This window comes from Humulus lupulus, chromosome 8 (genome assembly GCF_963169125.1).
Source record: "Humulus lupulus chromosome 8, drHumLupu1.1, whole genome shotgun sequence".
Lineage (NCBI taxonomy): Eukaryota > Viridiplantae > Streptophyta > Magnoliopsida > Rosales > Cannabaceae > Humulus > Humulus lupulus.
The window spans coordinates 8,929,743-8,955,805 of NC_084800.1; the positions used below are offsets into that span (position 1 = coordinate 8,929,743).

The 26,063-nt window shown below is 33.1% G+C and overlaps 3 protein-coding genes across 4 annotated transcripts; 2 read left to right on the forward strand and 1 right to left on the reverse strand.

Annotated features, from left to right (window-relative positions):
- The first annotated feature begins 623 nt into the window (after positions 1-623).
- Positions 624-5,942, forward strand: LOC133794472 (chaperonin CPN60-like 2, mitochondrial). Of its 2 annotated transcripts, none has more exons than XM_062231706.1 (17): positions 624-787; positions 1,108-1,239; positions 1,578-1,737; positions 1,896-2,071; positions 2,365-2,460; positions 2,549-2,653; positions 3,360-3,446; positions 3,539-3,628; positions 4,210-4,290; positions 4,365-4,433; positions 4,505-4,582; positions 4,681-4,776; positions 4,850-4,949; positions 5,041-5,144; positions 5,236-5,341; positions 5,456-5,534; positions 5,652-5,942. In XM_062231706.1, the coding sequence occupies exons 1-17, from the start codon at positions 728-730 to the stop codon at positions 5,752-5,754; spliced, it is 1,722 nt and encodes a 573-aa protein (XP_062087690.1). In that variant the 5' UTR covers positions 624-727; the 3' UTR covers positions 5,755-5,942. The 2 variants fall into 2 exon arrangements, with proteins under 2 accessions (XP_062087690.1, XP_062087691.1); XM_062231707.1 differs by lacking the exon at positions 624-787 and adding an exon at positions 799-1,003.
- Positions 5,943-10,182: 4,240 nt separating this feature from the next.
- On the forward strand, positions 10,183-12,926 carry LOC133794473 (putative pentatricopeptide repeat-containing protein At1g17630). Its single transcript, XM_062231708.1, has one exon. It carries the CDS (start codon positions 10,503-10,505, stop codon positions 12,720-12,722), a length of 2,220 nt encoding a protein of 739 aa, XP_062087692.1. The 5' UTR covers positions 10,183-10,502; the 3' UTR covers positions 12,723-12,926.
- Positions 12,927-13,269: 343 nt separating this feature from the next.
- LOC133794971 (LOB domain-containing protein 22-like) lies at positions 13,270-14,934 on the reverse strand. The gene is made up of 2 exons (XM_062232422.1): positions 13,523-14,934; positions 13,270-13,435 (listed from the first exon to the last, which is right to left on the reverse strand). Exons 1-2 carry the CDS (start codon positions 14,350-14,352, stop codon positions 13,270-13,272), a joined length of 996 nt encoding a protein of 331 aa, XP_062088406.1. The 5' UTR covers positions 14,353-14,934.
- Between the last annotated feature and the right edge of the window lie 11,129 nt (positions 14,935-26,063).

A 26,063-nucleotide genomic window follows, 5' to 3' on the forward strand; every position in this document is an offset into this window, starting at 1 on the left:
ATCTATATTTTCAAAATACAGGGTACCATATAAGTATTATTGAAAACATAGGTTACCAAATGAGTAAATTCTCATTTTTAAAATAAAAGTATATTTCAAAAGAAATATGAAACCGTAAAGTTGATATAAAAATGAAGTGAAAATTACACCTAGTACCCAATTTAAGTTAACATTTTTAATTTTTACCCACTTTTTAAAACTCTTAGATTAATACCCAAAATATTACTGACTCTACCCATTATACCCCTTCTATTTCACAACTTCTTCTCCTCACACACATATCGTCTTCTCTCCACTACAACTTATTTAAATGGGGAAGTAAATGACACGACAGAGGCAAAGATTGTGATTTTTACATTGAATTTTTAGTAGTGTTTTAAGGGTAATATGAGAAATGTACTTAAAAAAGTGGGCAATATTCAACTAAATGTTATTAGTAGCTATTTTTAGTTAACTAATCATAAAACTAGGTATTTTTCAAGTTATCCCAAAAATGAATATAAGCTATTTTTGAAAACTAAAAACAAAGTGAAAATCTAAAGCCCAAATATGGTTCGCTAGTGGCCCAAAAGAGTAGAACAGCTGATCTTTGAGCCTTAAACCCTACTGAACTCCTACTTCTATTACGTGCAAGGAAACCACTAAACCCAGAAAACAAAAGCTATCTCTCTCTCTCTACAGTCTTGATCGCTCACACCATCTCCGACAGCGACTAACCAGTGCGCTCATGTATCGAATAGCTTCAAAATTGGCCGCATCCATTAATTCCTCTAACTATAAGAAGCTGGTAAACACTTGCTCCAACTTGGTTTTTCCTTAGAACCAAGTTACAGCGTCGAATTTCGGGGTTTATACATTTGTTATATTTGTATCAAAATGGAACGAAAATTAGCTTCACTAAGGTCCTAGAGCTTTATTATGAGGAAACTTTGGTTTTTTCCATTTCTTCTATTCGTATTACATACCGGGCCATTTGGGCATTTTAGAAAGATTGTTAAATCCGGTACCTTGTTGGGACATAGGAGCCCTTATTTTTTCATTCATTTAATTATATATATAATGGATATGGACTAATCACTAATTGTTATTTTTCATTGGTTTGTAAAGATATATAGCAGAGTTACATGCAACAGAAATTATGTGGCCAAAGATATCAATTTTGGGGTTGGGGCTCGTGCAGCAATGCTGGGAGGTGTCTCTGAGGTGGCTGAGGCCGTGAAAGTTACAATGGGACCTAAGGTATTACAATTACACGCTTAAAATTTTTGTTTTGTTTTGTTTTTGATCAAATTTTGGATATCTTTGACTTATTTCGGTGGAACTAAGGGCTTCCTTGATAATTAATATATACAATTTTTTTTTTATATATATTTTTTAAAGCTTGTGGGGTGGTGGGAGGCATTGTATGTTTGTTGCATAGTTAGGCAGAGACAATGGGAAAATATTTCTATGTTCATGTTAAATATCCACAACACCAATTCCTGAATACTACTTAATACTTTTTATAATAAGAAAGTTGATTCCAAAAATGTTTTTTCTTGTCTTTTTATTATGTTTGATTGTTTGATGTATATCAGGGTCGTCATGTGATTATTGAGAAAAATCAGGGGGCACCTAAGATTACAAAGGATGGCGTTACCGTTGCCAAAAGCATCAATTTTAAGGATAAGTATAAGAATATAGGTGCAGATCTTGTAAAGCAGGTTGCCAGAGCTACCAATAATGTTGCGGGCGATGGTAATCATCCTTTCGAAACTTTGTTTTCTGGACGTATTTAATAATGAGATTTCTGTCCATGAAATTCAAGGCACAAACTTGTTTTTATTCCTTTCCCTACTTTTAAGAAGATATTCATATGGAAAGATTCAGGAAAAGGTGTTTATATTTCTTTGCAGGTACCACTTGTGCTACTGTTCTTACCCAAGCAATACTGACAGAAGGTTGCAAGTCGATAGCTGCAGGGACAAATGTGATGGATTTGCGCGCTGGTATCAATATGGCTGTTGATGCTGTTATTGCAGATCTGAAAAGCAGGGCATTGATGATAAGTACACCAGAAGAAATTACTCAGGTGAAACATTGGGTTTGACTTTACATAATTTCATGGAATTTACTTGTGTATAAAAATGTAAATTAGGGGGAGCATTTTGCACTAATTTAAAATAGGAGCAATAAATTTTTGTAAACCTGCCGAGAGTTTATTTATTTATGTCTTGAAATAGCAAATAGTTTTTAGATGAAGTGTTGACAAGATTGTACTGCCGGGTTACATCTATGAATGTTGTGCTGTCTCTTTAAGTTCTCTTTAATCATGAGTGTTTTTGTAATGATCAGAATTAAATGAATAGTGTACATACAATATAGGTTGCCACTATTTCTGCAAATGGTGAACGTGAGATTGGAGAATTGATAGCCAAAGCAATGGAGAAAGTTGGAAAGGAAGGTGTCATTACTGTCGCTGTGAGTATCTTTTCGTCTTTTCCTTCCCAAGTTATATATTTGGCCAACTCAGCAAGTGTTTAATTTTGTGTGATTGGAATATTGATAGGATGGTAATACCTTAGACAATGAGTTAGAAGTGGTGGAAGGAATGAAGCTAGCCAGAGGTTATATTTCTCCTTACTTTGTCACTGATCAGAAGACTCAGAAATGTGTAAGTTTAGATATTATATTGTTTGCAAATAGTTTCTGTTTGACACAAGTCAATTAGTCATTTTGATGTATACACTATGACTGAGTCTATAACAAGGTCAGCGCTAAGAATTTGCTATATGAATTTGAAGTATTGTGAACTTGTTCCTGTGCCTACCCCTTACTATAGTTCATTTTACTTTTCCTTTTTCCCTTCTCATAACTTAACATTAAGTGCAACCATCCCAACTTATTTACTAATGCAGGTTGTGTACTTCTTTCATGTGTGGTCTTGTATTTTGGTCAGCATGTGATATTGTTATTTTGAATGTTTTCCCTCCCATCTTTTTTTAAACGTGGGTGTCCAGGCCAGCTTGCAGGCACCTTGACTAATTTCATGGGCCTTGGCGACTCGAACAAGAGTCTGCCCCAATGGTCCCAAGAATTTGACACTGTACAGGGTCAAGCTTGGGACCGTGTGCCTAGCCATGTTTTCCCTCCCAATTTGCAGTTTATACTGTCCTTGTATTATCGGCCAAATATATGGGCCAAGTACCATCAAGCCAACTCTTTGTTTTTTATTTTTAAATATTGTTTTATGTTTTTTTTTCTTTCAATAGCCTGTCAATATATTTTTGTTTGGGAAGTTACATCTCTTATTATTTTATACTTAAAAATATTTTTGTTGCTCTGATGCACTGTAATTTCCAATACCATCATACTGGCAGGAACTTGATAATCCATTTATCCTCATTCATGAGAAGAAAATTTCAGACATGAATTTTCTCGTGAGAATTTTGGAGCAAACAGTAAAGGTAATTGGCCTTTTGTGCTCCAGTTTGGTAATTGTATATGTGATTTGGTGGTTGAACATTCCTTGTTTATTTTGTCATTTCATTTTAAACAGAAAAACAGACCACTTCTTGTTGTGGCCGAGGACATTGAAAGTGATGCACTATCCATGCTTATACTCAACAAGCATCATGCTGGGCTTAAGGTGAGCATTTGGCCATGCTTCAAATTTTTTGTTAGAATAGCTGGTTCCTTGGATGGTATATGTTTATTGATTAAAATAATTTGAGTGGATTACTTTTTTATTTTTTATCTAGTGATAATTAAATTTCACCCGGTCTTCAACAGGGTCAATTATGTTGAAACCATTTCAGGAAAATTTCAGAGTATATGTGTCCTTCAAATACTTTGTCTAATAAACGTAGTGCTAGTATGTACTTGTACACATTTTGTGATACATAGGAGGGATTTTTTTCTCCCTTTTAATGCTCCAGTCCTCATATACTGTACATTTCAAGTATCTTGTGTAGAGAAGGTATTTGATAGATATAAACAGATTAATTTCTTGTTGGTGTTTGTGTTCTTCTGAAGATTTTGTTTGCAATGGATATATGTATATGCTAACATGCAATATATGCATCCTTGTGCTTGATGCATGTAAATATGCACATGCACTTCTCTATCTGTGTAAGTTTTTCACTGTACATAGGTCTCTTTCTTTCTCTCTAATTGGTGCATGTGGCGTGAGAATTTTGTACTTTAACTTGGGGAACCCTTATATTTTAGGTTTGTGCTATTAAAGCTCCTGGTTTTGGGGATAACAGAAAAGCGAATTTAGACGATCTTGCCATCCTCACCGGTGGAGAGGTAAAAAGCTATCAAATTTCGGAGTTGAGTGTCACATGCATGTGTTCTTGTCGACTTATGCTTTTTATATATAGGTTATCAGTGAAGATCGTGGTCTAACTCTTGATAAAGTCCAACTTGAAATGCTTGGTACTGCAAAGAAGGTTTGTATTTTTGTAAATGCCCTGCCTATTTGTGTATTATTTTGGCAAATGGTAATATAAAATTACAACAGGTGACTGTCTCTCTTGATGACACAATCATTCTACATGGAGGTGGGCATAAGAAGCTGATAGAAGAAAGATGTGAGGAGGTGTGTCGATAGTAGGGTTTATATTTAATGATTTATTGATGTTTTTTCAATTTTTTATTTTCACAAAACTATTTTTTAAATTTGTCCTGATGATCCAGCTAAGAACTGCAATGGAGAAGAGTACTGCCTTGTTTGACAAGGAGAAATCACAGGAGCGTCTAGCAAAGCTATCTGGGGGTGTAGCAGTGTTTAAGGTATTTTAACTTTGTAAATTCTCTCTCATGTTTTGTATTTCTTAAGCTCTTTTTAACAGCATAATTTTTAAAGGTTGGAGGGGCAAGTGAGGCAGAGGTTGGGGAAAGGAAAGACAGGGTAACAGATGCCCTAAATGCTACACGGGCCGCTGTGGAAGAGGGTATTGTCCCAGGTTAGTTGTTTATTTCATTATTTCCACCTATTGGTTTAAGTATTTCTATATCCTCCAACTAATCATATTGTATTTTCATTGTTTGTATAAGGTGGTGGTGTTGCTCTGTTATACGCATCCAAAGCTTTAGAAAATCTTCAGACTCAAAATGAAGACCAGAAAAGAGGCGTGCAAATAATCCAGAGTGCTCTCAAGGTTTTGTTTGAGTGGATTTATTAGCATCTTGTGTGGGGTTTTAGCCGTGGCTCAATATCCCTGATAGTAGATTTTGGTTTACTTGCTGCAGGCACCCACATTCACGATAGTTCAAAACGCTGGTTTTGATGGTGCATTGATTCTCGGAAAATTATTGGAACAAAATGATCCTAATCTTGGTTACGATGCTGCGAAAGGTTTGTTCTTTCAATTATTCAGAAACCAAAGCTAAAACAATTTTCAAGATTTCCCCCTCACATATTTAAGGTTAGTTTTCAATAACACTAACAAGTATGATTTTGACTAAGTAGGTGACTATGTGGACATGGTAAAAGCTGGCATTATAGATCCTCTCAAAGTTGTGAGAACAGCATTGTCAGATGCTGCTAGGTGGAATACTCTTTTTTTTGTTTCTTGTTTCGTTGGACTTGGAACATAACCTGTGCTGCGCCTTGTTGGAAAAATCCTGTTATTTCTAACCAAAATCTGTTCACTTGTTTTTGACAGTGTCTCATTGCTTTTGACAACAACTGAGGCAGCTGTAGTGGAAAGCACAGATCAGAAGAAACCTCCAAGCCGTATGCCGGACATGGGTGATATGGACTATTGAAAGTCCTCACCATGTCTTGCTCTGTTGCAATGCCCTAGAGCTTTTTTTGAGAAAAAAGGTTGAAAGCTGAGATTAATTTCCAGAGCACATGGAAGATCCATATAAGTGTAACACATAATGTAATTCTTTAAGTGTACGATTAAGGATTCATATGAAATGTAATAGATTCATTGAAAGTTTCTGTTGCAGCAGAGAGCCTGAAATGATCTGATCACAAATGGATTGAGCGACCTAATTTGTTCTTATGACAAAACAACACTTTGAATGGACAAAAGACATTTTGAGGCAACAAAACAATTTAAAGTTCAATATAAATAAAAATGACAAACTCAAGTAAATTACTCAATTTTCCCTGAATCAATTGCTGGTTTCCGTGTCAATTTCATTTTTGTGCCTTCAAAGCTATAGGGTCAGTTTTGATGCAAAACTTAGGGGCTTATTGATATAGAATTTCGATGCAGCTTTATGAATTAGAAAATTGAAAATTTGTGGGGCTTATGAAAATAATTGATTGGTAGCTAGATTTTGAAAACCAAATCCAAATCGATATTTGGACTTTATGTTGTCAAATAGAAAACAAATAAATCTTGTTTTTTTCGTTTTGTGAAATTTCTTCCCCAAAACCCTAAAAACAAAATCCATCTCTTCTCCCCTCTACCATTTAGGACAAAAGTCATCCTAAATTATCACGTGAATGAAAACTAAGGACGTATATACTAAGTGCACACAAATATGATTAACGTAAAGAAAAATTTAGGAACTTGTTGGAAAAACAGTAGATGATATAGAATCAATCAAATCTAAATCATACAATGTTATATAATTCATACGAGATTCTCATCATGATTCACGGACTAACCTTGAAAAAAGCACATTCAAAAACCAAACTTCCAATTTATATACCACTACCTATACTAAAATCCCCGGATACAAATACGACCACAAGAAAAAATTATGCCCAAAGAAAGTTCTCATTCAGATCATATAAATCAACTATGAAATTAATCAGGGAGGAAATTTTTAGTATTTTTACAATATTTATATGTAAAATGATATTTTTGTAAACTTATAAAACAATTTTGTATAAAAAATGATAAATTTAAAAATTGGAGCCTTTTTATTTGAGGCCCTAGACACAGTCCTGCCCGCCTATATCGAGGGCCGACTCTGAAATTAATAATAAACACAGAAAAGAGAAATCACATTCAACTTGTTGGAGATGAAATAAAAAAATGAAAACCCCAAATATTTCAAATATATTTGAGTGATAGGAAACATATCCTCTTAGCTCCGTTCTTTTGATGCTCTGGTTCCTCGTGCTAGGCATCTCTAGTGTAGTACTATAAAAATATTGCATTGTTATATTTTAGCACATCTTAAAAAATTCAATGAATGATGTTGTCAATGCCGTTTTTCGTTAACTTAGATTTAAAGAACACTAAACTGAATTTCAGAAAAGAAGAATAGAACAGTAAAATTTTTACGTGGTTTAGCAGTTTAAATCTGCCTAGTCCACGAGTCAATATTATTGATTCGTAATATTCTCTCAAATTTTTCTCAGAACAATTCAACAGAATATTCTAAGTATAAATTTGTGCGTGACCACAAATGAAAAATCTATTTATAGGCCTAGTCAGGTGAATAATATCTTCCACTGATTCAGTAAAGTTATAATCAATTATTTGAAATAAATGCAAACATATACATTAATTACATAATATGTCATGATAATTGAGATTTAATATCTCATAACAACGAATCCCTAAGGGGATTTCCTAACAACTGTCATGCGCAAAACGCGTTGCTGATCTTGAATGCACGATTAACGTGCTTTCGAGATCGACATATATTCGAGCTTGTTATTTCGGTCAGCTTCCTCCTCAATTGGTGGTTTCATCGAACTCAATATTCTGAGACCAATACCTTTGAGCTTGCAACTAAGGCTCGCATAACACTCATATGCGTCGGAGAAGATTCTTTCTTTCGAGCTTGAAGCTTTACATTTCGAAGCTCATTTATTAATCCTTAAAATTTGGGCGTAATAGATGTTGTAAAAGGTGTGCCAAATTTAGCACATATTAAAATTTATACCAAGTTTAACACAAAATACAATAGAGAGATGCAAATTTATGATGCATTGTTAAAACTTCTCTATTACTTATCATTTTATTATATTTTTTGATATCTTATTTATTATTGACATTAAATGTTAATTTTTTTATTTACTTTTTTGCTATTGCTTATTATTATTATTTTTTTTTTTGTTATTTTATGTATTATTAGCATTAAGTGTAGACTTTTTACATCATTTAGTGTGCATTAGAGCACTATTGTAAAAGTGGTGTTAAATATGTCATTTATTAATTTTTTGTGCTAAATTTAACATTCTTATTGTATTTTTCATTGAAGATGGTCTAATATGAGATAAATTTGACATATAATAAATATTACATTTTTGTTTTTAATTAATGTCTTTTATATTAATTAAAAGTTTTCTATTTTTAATATTAAATAAGTTTGTTGATTTGCCTAAAAATTAAGCCTTACTCATTGTTTTTAGCCAAATTTAACATCTTCCAGCACAGGGCGCTGAACCGTCATCTTTTAAAAGCGGACTCTACTAATAAGCCCATCTTTTCCTAACACTTTATTGATAAAATGGTTTATGCATTTTTAGACCATGTGTTTTGGCTCAATACCTGTTTGGATCCTGTATTTTAAAAAATTACTTTTTGGGCCCTGTATTTTCTAAAATAGTTCAAATAGATCCCTAAACCCGACTTTGATCAAAGTTTTTTGAACTAAAATCACAAATAATTCATCAAACTAACAATTCAGAATAAAAATACACTCATTTTACCTAAGAACAGTGTTGTAATATTCAACTTTTTGTTCATCAAAATCAAGTTTAGGGGCCTATTTGAACCATTTTACAAAACACAGGGTCCAAAAAATAATTTGTTAAATCAACGGATCCAAACAAATGATGAGGCAAAACACAGGGTCTAAAACAGTATAAACCCTTGATAAAATATGCTAAAGTTAAAAAATAATATTGTAATGGTGTGTTTATTGATGGGATTAAGGAATGATGATGAGAAACACTTTCGTCACCCTTTTTTATTTCTTTAATTTTTATTAGGAATGAAAATAAAATATGTGGGACCCATATCAATTTGAGATTAAAAAATGAGATAACCAATGAGATTGTCATTCTCATTTTTATTCAAATTATAAAATATAATTTTTGTTTTTATTTAATTAAAATTAAATAAAATATATATACATATTATTTTTTAAAATATTTTAAATATTTTTGTTAAGATAATATATCATTTTTTAAATAAAAGAGCATATATAATCTATTAAATTAATCATTTTAATATTTAATATTTTTTATTTGATTCAATAAAAAATAATACAAATATATTAATCAAATATTTGTCAATTGTTTATTTAAAATTATTAATTTATTTTAATTATATATTATATTTAAAAATTATTCAAAAAATAAATTAATACCGTAAGTTAAAAATATATTTAATTATAATATTTATATAAAAAAATTTAACTTATGAAAGTTATTTATTTTTGTAACTTATTTATTGGTTGTGTTTGGTAAAATTTTTGTTTTTGAATTTTTTAAACACAAAAAAAGAAATAAAATTTTATTTTTGTTTCTTTATTTTTAAAAAAATGAAAATATGTTTGACAACTATTTTTGTTTTTTTGTTTTTAAAAACAAAAAATAATTAATGTATCACATCATTTTCTCTGTCGTTAGTTTCTCTCTCTTCACTTTCTCTCATATCATTTTCTCTCTCATCATTTTTTCTCTCTCCCTATTTCCTCTCTAATCACTTTCTCTCTACCTACTTCTCTCTCTCCACTTTCTTTCTCATCACATTCTCTCTCATTTTTTATTTCTTCAAATTTTCTCTCTTTATTTTCTCACTTCTTATTTTTCATAATTTTTTTTTCAAATTATTTTATCTCATTATTTATTACAAATTTTTAAAATATTTTTTGCTTTGTAAATATATTTGTTAATTTTTTATTTAAAATTTTAAAAAAAATAAAACTAAAAAATTGTTTTTAAAAAATATTAACCAAACAACTCTTATTTTTTGAAAACTACAAAAACAATTTTTTGTTCTTAATTCTGATAACACAATTTTGAAAACAAAAAACTGAAAACAATACCAAACAAACCCAAAGAATAATACATTTTATGTTTAATTTTTAAATTTCTAATTAATTAAATAAAAAGCTATTTTTTTAAGTTTTACCAAACAGCGACTATTACAAAGTAAAGTGGTGATTCTAATTCCTATACAAATTGACGAAACAACTTCCTCTACTCTGATTCAGTAATCTTAATTTTAGTAATTCCGATTGTATATCTTCCGATTACGTGCAACTAAACTCAACATAAAAGTATACTGAAAACAATTCAAAAAAATACCCCTTCCCATTTTCCTCTCCTTCTACTCTCATTCATCGTTCTCTCTCTCCCTCTCCCACCGGCCCTCACTCTCACGAACACCGACCTTGGGTCTTCAATGGAGTAGCAGTAGCTTCGACTGAGACCCACCCAAGACCGGACGCTATCTAAATGCTCTCCTTCCTTTCTCCTTCCTATTCAGATTCTTCCTCCGCGGCTTCTCTCACTCACTTGCCTCGCCTACAGAGTCACAGAGGTACTCTTCTATCTTCTTCTTCTTTTCCTTTTCAAATTAATCATCTTCATGCTAAAATCCTCTTCTCAACGTTTCTCGTCAACCTCTTCATCTTTTTCTCAGTCCCATTTCCGTTTCCTGACATTTTTTTCTCGTTCGTTCTCCGTTGCCCACCATAATATTCAGAGCTATCTCCAACTACAACCACCTTATAATGGCACTCATAATGAACTTATTGAATTCTTTGATTACATTCTCGGACGATGCATTACAACCCAACAATGCAAACAAGTTCATGCTAAAGTGGTTCTCACTGGCGGGCACTGGTCCGGGTTCTTGGCCGCTCGGCTTGTCTCGGTCTATTCCCGTTTGGGACTCGTTAAGGATTCCCGGAAAGTTTTTGACAACTGCCCAGTTGAGACCAGTAGCTCAAACATGCTTTTGTGGAATTCAATCGTGAGAGCTAATGTCAGTAATGGGTTATTTATCGAAGCACTTGAACTGTATGACAAAATGCTCAAGTTTGGAGTTTGGGCTGATGGTTTTACTTTTCCTTTGGTTATTAGGGCTTGCGCGTTTATTGGTGACCTGTTTTTGTGCAAGAGAATTCATTGTCGTGTGTTGCTGATGGGTTTTAATAATCATCTTCATGTGGTGAATGAGTTGCTGGGAATGTATGGGAAGCTCGGCCAAATGAAAAATGCATCTCATATGTTTGATGGCATGGCTATTAGAAGCTATGTTTCTTGGAACTATATGATTTCGGGTTATGCCTTTAACCGTGACTATGATGGTGCTATTAAGATGTTTCGCAGGATGGAGTTGGAAGGTTTCGAGCCGAATTCTATTACTTGGACATCATTGTTGTCGAGTCATGCTCGATGTGGGAAACATGAAGAAACCATAGAGTTGTTTGGTCTGATGAGGTCGAAGGGACTTGGGGCAACTGCTGAAACTCTTGCTGTAGTGTTATCTGTATGTGCTGATTTGGCTGCGGTTAACACGGGGAAGATGATCCATGGTTATGTCATAAAAGGTGGTTTTGAAGACTACTTGTTTGCCAAAAATGCCTTAATTTGTTTGTATGGGAAATGCGGAGATGTCGAACATGCACAAAAGTCATTTTTGGAGATGAAAACCAAGAACATAGTGAGTCGGAATGCTTTGATATCGTCTTATGCTGAATCTGGGTTATGTGATGAAGCTTTTGAAATTTTTATTCAGTTGGAGAAATCAAATGGTTATCCTCTGGTGAGGCCTAATATCATAAGTTGGAGCGCTGTTATTGGTGGTTTTGCTGCTAAGGGGCGAGGAGAAGAATCTCTGGAACTCTTTCGGAGAATGCAGCTAACGACAGTAAGGGCCAATAGTGTGACAGTCTGTAGCATTTTATCTGTCTGCGCTGAGTTAGCTGCTCTAAATCTTGGAAGGGAAATTCATGGCAATGTTATTAGAGCTATGATGGATGATAACATTCTGGTAGGAAACGGATTGATCAACATGTACACAAAATGTGGAAATTTCAAAGAAGGGCAGCTAATATTTGAGAATTTAGATACAAAGGACTTGATTTCATGGAATTCCATGATCACCGGTTATGGAATTCAAGGGATTGGTCAGAAGGCTCTGAGCATTTTTGATCAGATGATTAAATCCGGATTCAAGCCAGATAATGTCACCTTTGTGTCTATCCTTTCTGCTTGTAGTCACGCAGGGCTCATCAACGAGGGCCGTTCTCTTTTCAATCAGATGAGTGGAGTTTATGGAATAGAACCCCAGATGGAGCACTATTCTTGCATGGTGGATCTTCTTGGCCGCGCTGGGCTACTTCAAGAAGCAAGCAACATTATTAAAAACATGCCAATGAAACCAAATGCTTGTGTCTGGAGTGCTCTTTTGAACTCTTGTAGAATGTACAAGAACATATCCATCACAGAGGAAACTGCAGACCACATTTTCCATCAGATCAACTTGGAATCGACAGGGAGCTACATGCTGCTGTCAAATATTTATGCTGCAAGTGGGAAATGGGAGGAATCTGCTAAAGTGAGGATCTCAGCGAAGACAAAGGGTTTGAAGAAAATTCCTGGGCAAAGTTGGATTGAGGTGAAGAAGAAGGTTTATATGTTCTCAGCAGGGAATGCAGGGCAAGTAAATTCGAAGTTAGTATATGGACTCCTTCGTGACTTGGCGTTTCATATGGAAAGTGAGGGATATATACCCAATGGAAGCATTAATATCCAAAATCTTGTTGGTGTTGAAATGAATGTGATTGTTGAGGTGCAGTGAGAGGCTAGGAAGTACCAACTTCTTTCCCTTTTAAAAGAGTTATCAATGCCTGAGGAATCTAAGTTTTGGAATGCTAATTTTTGTCATCTGTACAAACTAACATGTTATTCATTTGTACTTTATTGTTCTCAAAATATGGAATGGACCCAGCTGTTTACAAAGAGATCATTTATGAAAGATACTATCATACTATCATTGAATATATGTGTATAATTTCCTACATTTCATACATAAATGATTGATAGGTTTGTCATTTGCAAGGAGAAATTCATTACCACCATGCATATATAAATACATATATTTAAAACGAAGACAATTGGAGACTACAAAATGACAGAAAATAAAGCTTCAAAATTTTGTCAAGAGAAAGAAGTTTGCTACAATATATTGCTAGGATATATATATATATATATATTTAAACTTATATTCTTATGTTTTTCTAAGTCTAAATAATTGAAAAACAAAAAGGAGAAAGAAAAGGAAACAAAAGCAAAGAAAAAGAAAGTAATAGAACGAGAGCTATAACAGTGTTCTTATTCCTCCCTCTCTAAGTGGTACAATTTTTAAGGGTAAACAGAGTAGCTGCATCTCTTAGATCATTTCCATCACCACCATTATCATTTTGTTGGATTGAGTATTGATCATTCTCATCCTCTTCCTTCAACCCCACATTATCATCCTCCACCGTCCTCATCAACATGGCTTCATCAACTCTGCAATTTTCAAAAAATAAAATAAAAATAAAATTACTCATTCGTCTATATAAGACTAATAACATGTGAAGAGAAGAAACTACCAACCGTTGGTGATGATGGTGATGATGAGGCTCAAAATTAGCAGGTATCCCATTAATAATCTTCTCATCAGATGGAATTTCAAGGAGGGGTTTGACATGAAGATCTTGATCATCATGATCATCAACACCGCATCCTCCTACAGATGGCTTCACATCAATGCCAGAATCTTGTACAACCCAGGAACTAACATCATCCTGGACAAGATCATACTGGGACGCCTGCAATTGATCTGATCCATCCACACCAATAACGTGCGAATGAAGGAACTGATGATGAAGATGATGATGATGATCATGGTGCATGTTAGAGATGGAATTGTCATTGTTATACATTGCCAAATGATGATCATCCACATGATGATGAGAAGAGACACCCTGAGGTTGTGGTGGCACTGCAGCGGCCGCGGCGGCAGCACGGTAGACGGCGAGATCTTGATTAACGAGGTCGAGTTCAGCTTTGGTAGCTTCAATCTTGCGCAGGAGTTCTTGGATGATATGGTAGCAGCCACCAACAGGGTGGGCGGCGCGTGCGTCGGACTGGAATATGATGGTGCGCATGGCTTGTTCTCTGGCGGCGGGTGAGTCGAGTTGCTTGATGATTTTGGTGATGTTGCTGACTCCGAAGAGCTTGTGGGCGTTGAGGAATTGCCTGTGGCTGTCGTGAGGGAAGTAAGGGGCCAATATGCAGTCAGGGGCGCACTTCCTACGCTGGTATTTACAGGCCGCGCAAGCTTGGCCGTTGCCGTTTCCTTTGGACGACGACGACGATGAGGTTAACGACGAGTTTGAAGAAGTGGTGGTCGTTGTTGTTGTCGTAGGAGGGTTCAGGCTCATTGTGTTATGTATATATATATAAAAAATATATATAATCAAATAATTCAAATCAAATTATGAGCAAAGATTTCATAGCGTTTCCGGTGCCGTGGCCGTGGCGATTGGGGGTGTTATTATTATTATTATCTGTTGGGTTTTTTTTTTAATTTAAAAATAAAAATAAAAATAATAATATTATGGATGATGAAGCTGTTTTTTCTGTGCTTACAGGATCCCTCATTTTCTCGGTTTGTTTCTGTGTGGGGAGGAAGAAAGGAGTAATGAATGGGAGGATTGAGAAAGAAAGAAGGGTCAGATCTCAACAGATTCTGTTTTGAAACCTATTTAGGGTACTGACTTCGGATGGTTTGGGGTAGGGCTTGATTATTATTATTGTATTATATGCATGCAAATTGGAAAAGGTAAGCTTTGCCTTTTATTTATTTATTTTTTAGTATTATTTAAAGGTTTTTTTTTTTGAGAAAATATTATTATTTAAAGGTTGATTCTTTTAAAAACGGAAAATTTTGATTACAAACAGTAATACGATTAAATAACCAAAAATAACCTTTGTCTCAGATCAAAAGAATAAAAAAAAAAACCAAAAATAATGACAAAGTTTCTTTATTTGAATGCCCAAAAAAAAAAGTTTCTTTATTTGAAAATTCAAACTATTAATCAATGGTATATTGAATAGGTGAACAATTAATTATGTGTTACCACATTTTTTCATTTCGTATCGGTTTGTTCCCCTAAAAAATGGCATTAAAATAGTAAAACTATATATTTTTAATATTTAACTTTTTTTACTATGGATTTTATCATTCGTTATTGATTTTTTATTTTCTTAATTGAATTGTGATTTATATGTCAAAATTATTTATTTAGTACTCCCAAAATATCTACTATTGAAATACTGATAAAAAAATTATTTATCTTAATGTTTTGGTTTTCTATGTAATCAATTAAAAATACCTGAGTTTCTATATGGTTTTTTTTTATTAGTGTACTATAATAGTGAATAAAATATTATATTATATTGATACCACAAATTCTTATTACAATATAATTATTCAATATGTACTACAATTTGAATAATATAAGTTTTATTAATTTGAATTATATATACCATAAATTTATTAATTATTCACTAATTAATAAATTTTCATTTTTAGCTTTTTCCCATTATATAATAATTTTCCATATATGATTGATTATTTATGCATTATGGGGGTCTAAATACAAAATATGCCATGCTATATACAATTTTATGTCATTACAAAATATGCCATGCTATATACAATTTTATGTCATTATTCCTCCTGTTCCCAAAAATGTCCCTAAGTTATCCTAAAATTATTCTCTCTTTTTGACATTTTCTCCTCTATCTCCTCCTCCTTCTACCTTATGACATCAATGTGCATCGAATTTTCTACAAATTTTAACATTTTAGATATAAAAAAATTGTGAAAAAACAGAAGAAGAAAAAAATTGCAAGAAAAACCAAAAAATAATGTCTAGATCGGTTCAAAATACATATATTAGTATATTAATTAAACTTTTAGTGGGTTTAAGTTCTAAATCATCCAAAAATAAAAGAAATGGAAGGGGAAAGAGAGAAAGAAAGAGGGGAAAACTAAGAAAAAAAATGGAGGTGGGTAAGTAGGTGGTGATGGAGGTGTGTCGGTCATGGGGTAAAATGAGGAGAAGATGGAGGATAGAAAGTCAGAAAGATAGAGAATAGTGAAGCACAACTTACCTTAGAGACATTTTTGTAAACAATGGGAATAATGACATATTTTAGTATATTTTATTGAAAATAAACATGTGACTATTCTAAATTGGAACTGAATAACAAAATACATACAATAAGAATAAATAAATAAAATGGTTTAATTTATTAAGCATATCTGTAGCACATATTTTTTTAAATATATATCTCTTTTATATAATAAGTGTGTAGATAACAGAAATTCTTAGTTTTAACGGTTTTTTATTCTTTTAATGTTAATTTTAATGGAATATTCTTATATTTAACAGAATATTATTATACTTAGGGATTTTTTCATAAATATGGGTTTTTAGCCATTAATATGTAAAAATATGGTAATTAAACTTTTCTTAGTTTGTATGGACAAATTTAATTAAAAAAAATCAGATTATGGCAAAAAAAATATGGCATAATAATGATTTTTTTACAAAAATATGGGAAAAAAATCCCATAGAAAGGAATACAAGTTTTAAAAAGCCATAAAATAATACTTGTAAAAAAAAACCATGTTTTTTAAAGCTTTATTAAAAAACCCATATAAAATGTAATTTTCACTTATACTTAACGGTAGTTTGTAAATACTTAAACATAAATAAAATAAAATAAATAATTAAAAAAATTAAAATATGATATTTTGAGATATTTTACAATGATAATGATTTAAAAATAATAAATAATTAAACAAATTAAAATATGATATTTTAAAGATATTTTACAATGATAATTATTTAAAAATAATAAATAATTAAACTAATTAAAATATGATATTTTTGAGATATTTTACTATAATAATTATTTAAAAATAATAAAATCATACGTTTTATAACTTAAATAAAATTTAATTAAACTTAAACTTACTTATTAAAATAATATCATATTAAACATATAATATAATCTACTGTCAATTAGCAATAATTTTTTTTTTTAAACTAATAAGAAACTTAAATTTAAAATTCACGTATAATATTTAGTATTACATTAAACATATAATATCTAATCTCTTGTTGTCACTCCCAAATTAAAAAACTAGAATAAACATAAACTTAAAAAAAAGTAAATAAATGATTTAATTAAAATAGGATATTTATTTGAAATTTATATGATATTAATATAAATTTAATAAAAATAATTAATAAATTCTATAAATAAAACTAGGCAAACGTAAATATTGCATGTTGCTTGTATCTAGTATATATATAATTGTGATGTAAACACAATAAACATACATAAATAGTATTTGTTTTTAAATATTTTAAATAAAAAATAAATATAATAATTATTAGAAACTTTGACATTAGTAACCGTTGTATGTTGGTCTAATATGTTATTTTATTTTTAGTTTGTTCAATAACTTAACATACACCACAAACATAATATTTAAAATATTGATTTTTAGTATAAAATAATCAAAATCATTGTAGTTTACTTTTATTAATTATCTTGCTAATATTGTTATATTATGTTTACATATAAACATTAACAATTTAGTATATTTTACTAAAACTAAACATGTTGGTATACTTTCTTGCAACAGTATAACAAAAATGATAACGGTTTACGTTTACTACAAAAAATATTATACCCATTGGCATCATCAAAATATATGTTGATCTAATATAAACTTTATTGTTTAGTTTCATACAACAAATTAAAAAACATGTTAGTTTATATCCTTCATCGTTGTGTTGATATTAATATATTTTGTTTCCATAATAGTTTAATATATTTTGTTTAGTTTCATATAACAAATAAACAATTCAGTATATTTTATTGAAAATAAACATACGAGTATATTCAATTGAAATAGAATAACAAAATGTATACAATAAGAATAAATAAAATAAAATAGTTTAGTTTATTAAAAAAAAAGGTAGGTACTCGTTTAGTCCCTTATGTTTTGACCGAGTACAATTTTGGTACCATCTATTACGAATAATTATCATCGGGTACCTTGTAATTGTAAAATAAGTAAAAAATGGTATATTTTGCTTGAATTTGGACACAAACTATTCATAATTCCTTAATTACCCTTAGTTATAAATCTTTAACTAATTAGAATATAGAGAATATGCGCATCTGATACCCTATGTGTTTACCGAGTACATTTTTGGTACCTTATTGTTGATGTCGTTTTTCGTCAACTTAATTATGTAGAGCAATAGACAATGATTTAGACAAAATAGAAGAAATCAAAGGTTTTTAACGTGATTTGGCATTTAAAATCTGTCTACATCCATGAGTCACTATTATTATGAACACTTTGTAAAAGCTTCGGATGAAAGTAGTTTGGCAAAGTCAAAATTGTGCGTGAGTACAAATGACCTAGTCCAGACTATTTATAAAACTGGTTGTAAGAATATATTTCCCCTAATTCAGGGAAGTTACAATCAAATGTTTAAATTCAAATAAATATTCGAATTAATAATACAAATAAAAGGCATTAATTAAATAACGACTCCATAAATTAGGGATTTGTTACACGGTGTTGATCAATCTCAAAGAAATAGAGATTTCCTAACAGTCTTCCCGTGTGATAAACGCGTCATTGAGCTCGATCGTCGCCTTAACGCGCTTTCAAGACCAACCAAACTTCGAGCTCACCATTCCAGTTGTTGCCTCCTCCTTTCTCGCCGAGTCGATCGAATTCATCCCTCGGAGAAGGTTGGTATGTTCGAGCCTGCAACTCATGCTCGAACGCTGATAGTAGATCTGGAGCCATTTGTCAATTTGTACAAGTGTATTGCTAACACTTTTATTCCCAAGCTTACTCTTTACGAGCCTACATTTCGAGACTATTTAATCTCAAAATTTGGGTGTAACAGTTTGTCCTCTCAAAAGTGTTGGTTCGAATCCTCTGAGAAGGAAACTTTTGAACTTCACCTTCAAAAAATGTGCTCATCTACCACACTCGAGTATGGACACGTGTCCCCAGGGGATTGTCTACCGAGGGTTCTCAAGTACTCTTTTCTCTGGCACGTCCTTTCCTATTCTCTTTTTGCTGCCAATTCTTGAAATTATACGTGGTCCGTCGGATCACGTTTCAACCCAAATCAAGGGCTCATATTTCCCTTTGAATATCACATTTATGCCTATTTAAACCCACTCTTCACCTTTTTGGCCTTCACTTTTATGTTTCAACCTTTTTGAAAAGAAAAAACACGCACCAGAGTGTAACGTCCCTAAGGTAGGGTACGTCTGCCACATACTCGTAATTCTAGGGTTTACGAGTATGTAAGGCACTTGACCAAAAGAATTAAATAAAATGATACGAAGAAATACAGAAAAATTTAAACTTTTATATAAACTTATTAGAAGAAATTATTACACGTATGAATACTTTAAATTTAAGGCAGCCATATGAAAACTCTAAACCATTATTGCATTGCTACTGAGTCCGTGCTCCACAAGTTGCTCAACAGCTAAAGCCACACCTGGAAAAATGTTGGAAAATAACATAATGAGCTAACGCTCAGTAAGCAAATCTCATGCATACACATACACGTGAATGTCGTGAGTTTGTAGTGCACATATACTAATATGCTGACTTATATACTTATGCATTTCATTTATTGCTCATGCACTTTCAAACTTTACTTTTATGCTCTTTCTTTTAGTTTCACATTTTTATGGGCCCAATATCACTTGTGCACACTGTTTGATTCAGCCAATGCCTGCAGGGCTTGTTACACATATCATATAGAATCCCATGGGTTCTCCTCCGGCTAGCCATCATCTCAGCTAGGCTCATCATAACACTCATTTCATCGTTGCCATAGCTGCCATACTTATTACACATATGGAGGAGAAAGACGGAAACATGGCAAACATATTTGAATGGTCAACTCTGACCTAGCCCACACTAGTGGGCAGCCACTATAAGTCTTATAGAATTCCGTCTTCTTTACTGAACTTACTTGATTGCTTCATCAAAACAGTGGCACCCTTTTTAAACATCTTATTATCACTTTGCTTAAGCCTTGTGTCATTAAAATTTTTAACTTTACATAAGACTTTTCAAGACATTTCATAACTTTTCTCATATCCATATGCATGGTCTTATATCACATAATAATGTATCACATAAATGTACATGCCATGCATACATGCTGATGCTGAAATGCCAATGTTCGTGTTCATGACTGATGTTGATGGTATTCAATCAAGGCATTGTATCACATCTCATATAACTCAAAACATCTTTAGTCATAATACATGAAGCTTTGGGTTGGTGGCGTTGTTATACCTTAACGTAGAGCTATGGCTCAGGTCTAAGGTTTCCAGCCTAAAAACTTAAACGCTTCATATATCATAACATATAACAAATCATGAACATAGAGTAATCCACATATCCATCAACATAAGAACACATACTTGCACATAATTCATATCATTCTTAACCAAGTAAGACATCTTTCACATATCACAGAATTCATCAATTACATATCACACAACACCCTTATGGTGTTCATATAACCATTATTCACATACTTATCATATGCATCATCATCATACCATACTTAACTCATCAGATGTACACAATCAATGTAGTCATGCATCTTACACTTAAGCACAAAAGGTGAGATTTACTTACCTTAGGTCCTTAGCTTATTTTAAAATTCCTCACCAAGAGTCAATCAATCAAATCCATACAAATCCTATTCAAGGCACATCATTTATTAAATTCTATCAAAATCATAAATATACACTATTGATAGTGTATATTAATAATACCAGAAACTATATAAATGATAACAATAATTATTATCAACGTAATGCAAATAACTCTTCATATAAAACCATGATTTAAACCTTGCTCATAAGATAATGTACTCTTATGATAATAATAATAATAATCCCAACAAAAATAATAATTATCGTCTATAATTAAACTTATTTCGATATTAATAACAAAATACTTCAATAGCAATACGTATATGGATGTATATATTCAAATAGTCATTTTATAAAAGAAATCATATTTTTAACATAAAGTTGTAATAATCAATATAATGATAATAATATAAATATAAATATTTATATTATTATTAATTAGTCATAATATCAATTCCAGTGATATAATAAATATACTTTCTCCAAAATTCACTGGTCTTACAAATATCAATAACTGTAAGAAACTAATATTTGATATTATTTTAATATTCAAATATTAATAAAATATTAATATACAATAATAATGGTTAGATAATAGGTTTACTATAAATCATACTTTTCATATATATATATATATATGAATCTGTATTCTTGATTTACTTAACAAAATAATAACAATAATAATTAAAATTACTCAATCATAATAATTTCCATATTAATATAAAATCAATTAAATATGTATTTTTATACTTTATTTAATATCTAATATTTTCTAGAAAATTGGACAGCACAACGGCTATAAAGTGGACAAATTCCAAAATCAAAACCTGTATCAAAAATATATATAATCCCAGACAGCGAGTAAATTACAGAAAATATTCCATATATCAATAATATATAATTATATACTATAAATACACATAATAACAATTACTCTAATCAATCACAATTAAATCACAATATATAGGTTAAAGAAATTATACCAAAATGATCGGGTTCCACAACAAGTCAAACAATGATTTTCTGAGACTCAAAACGTACTTCGGAACCTCGAACACTAAGTTTCGACCGTCAGTCTACGGTGGATCGCGGTGGCTCGTGGTGGGCCCACCACCCAACTATGGTAGATGTAGGAACAAGTTATTGGGTTTTGAAGCCCACAACACGAGGAGCACGATGGTGGTGACGGATCGGCAAACGGATGCCCGAGGTGGCCGAATCGCAACTTTGAAGTCGCGGGGTGGCCGAACTTAAATCGAGTGGTTGAGGCGTTTAATCGGCGAGTGAGCTCTAGATTCCCGCGTGGGTCGATAGTTCGGAGGCCTCTGAATCCAACGGTCCGGCGCGTGGCTAAAAATGGTGGCCGGAAAGTACTCCTGCGACGTCGGCAACAGTAACACGCAGAGAGAGAGAGAGAGAGAGAGAGAGAGAGAGAGAGAGAGAGAGAGAGAGAGAGAGAGAGAGAGAGAGAGAGAGTTTCTGAGGAGAGAGAGGGGCTCGGGTAAAATGAAAGGCTGAAGCCTTTTATTTTATTTTATTTTATTTATTTATTTATTTTTAAAAATTACACTTGGACCCAAAATACTAAAATTCTTTTCAAATAAGCCCTTTAGCCAAACTTTCTTAATTTTATAAAAATCCCCAATTAAAATTATATGACATTTGGGTCCAATACTTGACTACTCAAGTTTCTCTTTCTTTAATCTCATTAAAAACATAAAATCATATTTTAAACACTATTTTTCCATTACTATTTCTTAAATTTGTAAAGTTGTACATTTTATGTATTAAAACTTTGATTTATAATAAATAAATGTATTATGAAAATGTTGGATATTACACAGAGCCTTAATCTATTGCATGTTTTTTTAGAAGAAAAAACCAGACATCTAAAAAATTCCTCGATTCCCCACTCGATCCCTCTTTGAAGGCGAGTTCCCAAGGATCTTTTTACACCGTCATTGACAATCGACTCTTTGATTCCCTCATCAACTTCCAATGTGTAAGTTTTCCAATCTTTTCTTCGTATTTTACATATAGTTTTCACTGGTTCTTGCTATATTCTGGGAACCTTTTTTGTAAAGTGAAGTTCTTGATTTGTATGGATTTATGGCAAAAAATGATTTGTTTAGGCAAATTTTTGATAAAAACAAATAAAAATGGCACCTTATGGGGTAGTAGGTTATATGTTTTGTGTAGTGTAAGAAAAATAGTTTTGAATTGGGGTTTTAGTGCACGTATCCCGATAATATCTCATTTTGGGTAACTGGATTGCCCATTTTTTCCTAGAAATTCGGGATACCCCAAACTAAAAGTAACTACCCCACTCTTGTGTGGGTCCATTCTCGATGCCCCGAACTTTTAATAGCTCAGTCCTGGCATTTGAGTCAATCTCGCTATTTCGAGCCTTCAAGCTCAATTAATGCGATCTCGTTATCTTGAGCTTGCAAACTCGAGTTATCAAGACTTAACTCCTTCCACTCTTTTTTAAATACTGGGCCCTTACCTTTTTATTTCTTGTTAGATGTCATAGTCTTCAGAGAATCGGTGGGGGCCCGAGCTCGCGATTCCTTACCATCCGCCATCTCCTCGAGCTAAGTCTCCATTTTACCGAAACCAGTGGTTGATCCAAGAGCACAAGGAACGTCTCGAACGGGAAGATATTTGAGCCCACTTTCGACGTCAGATTGATGAAGTCGAAGAGGGAAAAAGGAAGAGGCTACGATTTGTTGTGTATCCGAACCTAGACTCCGAGATCCAAGCAATCCTACTAGATCCCAATTGTAGGGTCACAATAGCCTTTTCCCCTGGTGAACTCTCATTCAGCTTCATGGAGAGCTCATCGAATCAACCATCCACACACACAACCCCTAAAATCCTTTCTGCCCCGGCCTTGGTGGACTCTTTCTTCGAGGCTAACCACTACCAAAGTTCTGTTACCTCTACCAGAAAGATTTCAGAACTCTTAGCTTACCATAGGCTAAAGCTAGCCGGGAAACTGGCGTGTCGGCCCGCCAACCCCGATGAAAGGAGCTGCTTTGCTCCAGGCGAAAACAATTTTGACAAGAAGGTCCAGCTTGCGGCCTGGAGTCGGGAACACATGCGAGGTAGGGCATTGCTACCTCTGAAGGACTATTTTCGACACTTCACCGACTATGTCGTTATTGCCCTATTCCAACTTCATTCCAACTCTTATAGGGTCTTGGTAACCCTAAGGTCGCTCTACCACAAGATGGAGTGGGATGGCCCTTCGGCACGAGAGATCTTGTATCTCTTCTGCCTCAAGGGTAACCCTTCTCAAGATCAAGGTGGTGACAGATTTTACTACCTTTTGAGCTACCCCAATGAGAGAAGGATGTTCGAGGATAACCCTGACCATCCTCCCAACTTCTAGACCATCTTCTTCTGGACCAATGGCCTCTGTCCGTCCAAATTTTATTCCTTTCAACGAATCTGTAAGTACTTTTCCATAATTTGTTTCAATCTCCTTTAATATATTTTTTTAATTCAAGCTCACACTACTCATTTCATTCAATTTGCTCTGCCAACTGTCATCGTCTGCTAGGGGTGAACATTTGGTCTGCAAACCCGCAACCTGAAAACCCAATTTTTTTACAAAACTCGTCGGATTCGGGTTAAATCTGGTTCGAACCTGCACATGTGTCGGGTCGAGTTTTATATATTTGGTGTCCCGGGTTTGAGTTTAAACCCGAAACCCGAATACCATTAAAAAAGCCCTGGTTTTTGGCATTGTCAGTCACGATTCATTTTCTAAAAAAAATCCCATAGCCTCGACCCTTTTTCTCTCTCTCTGTCTCTGTCTTTGATCTGTAGCCGCCCGAGCCCGACTCTTCTTTTCTCAGAACCATCGGTGGCCACCACAACCACAACGCCCTCCGCCCAAGGCCACCACATCGCCCTCCTCTCCAGCGTCGATTCTCCCCGACCAAAAACGCCTCCTCCTGAAGTCATCTATCTCGTCTTTGGTCCTGCATCCCCCGGCCCGGATCTACTCGACTGTCCCCTTCTTCTCTCTCGGCAACGGTGCTCTTCCTTCGGACGACGCTGACAATAGAGCGACCCTTCATTTGTGGTCTCCGTCTCTAGTAACCTTTCACGCCACGCTGGCAGCCAAAGTTGAACCCAATAGGTAATTTGGAGGTAGTTTTCTTCTTCCATTTTGTTTGGGTATTAAATCTTTGTGTGTATGTTTATATGACTATGGCACTGTCAGGTGTGTTCTTGAAGTTGAAGGTTGTTTTTTTTCTTCTCTTATTTGAAGATTGATTTATATTGAATATAATACATATATATATAATATCAAGGTGTATGGGTTCTTAGTCTGATATCTGTGATTTTAAATTTGTTGATTTTTTATTGGATTGAGTTGTTAAAGTATCTGTTTTTGGTCAAATTTGTTAGCAGTTAGAATTGAGAATTATTTGGTCAAATCATGTTATCAAAACAGCTACTTTGAAGCCACTGGGTTAGAACCATCAGAAAAGGGCATGATCAAAATGTATTCCTCCAAATCATGTACGATTTTTTGTTTTTCTTATTTGATCACGACAGGGGTGTTATTTTTCTCATATCACATTATAATCTCTATATATAATAAGTGTGTAGATAAATGAAATTTTTGGTTTTAACGGTTTTTATTTTATAAAGGTTAACTTTAATGGAATATTCTTATATTTAACAAAATATTCTTATATTTAACTGTAGTTTGTAAACTCTTAAACTTAAATAAAATAAATAATTAATTAAAAAAATTGAAGTAAGATATTTTGAGATATTTTACAATGATAAATATTTAAAAATAATAAATAATTAAACAAATTAAAATATGATATTTTTGAGATATTTTATAATGAGAATTATTTAAAAATAATAAAATCATATGTTTTATAATTTTAATAAAATTAATTAAATTTAAATTCACTTTGTACGCCTTGGTTTTCCCACGGACTGATTAGCAGGCCGAGCCTCGGACTAATCAAGGTTAGTCCGAGAACTTCCCCAGGTCAGAGATTTTGTTTTCCAGGTCGTACCCACTTAGCTCGAGGTATCCTCAAGAACTCGCCAATGCTGCCCAAGACTGGGGGAAGGAGTCCTTAAGGCCGAAGGTTGGGTCAGTGAAGCAACTCGTTGTGCGAGCTGCTGCTCGTGGATCTCTAACCCTTTGTAAAGTCAACACACGCAAGATAAACGTGCCTATATCTGACATCACATGTCTGATATCTCCCTGACTTCCTGGGCACGCAACAGGAACGTGCGCATTCAGACACCCACGGCTGGGTTGGGCCGTGCGGCCCATTATCTCCTTACATACTGATTAGAAGACACTTAT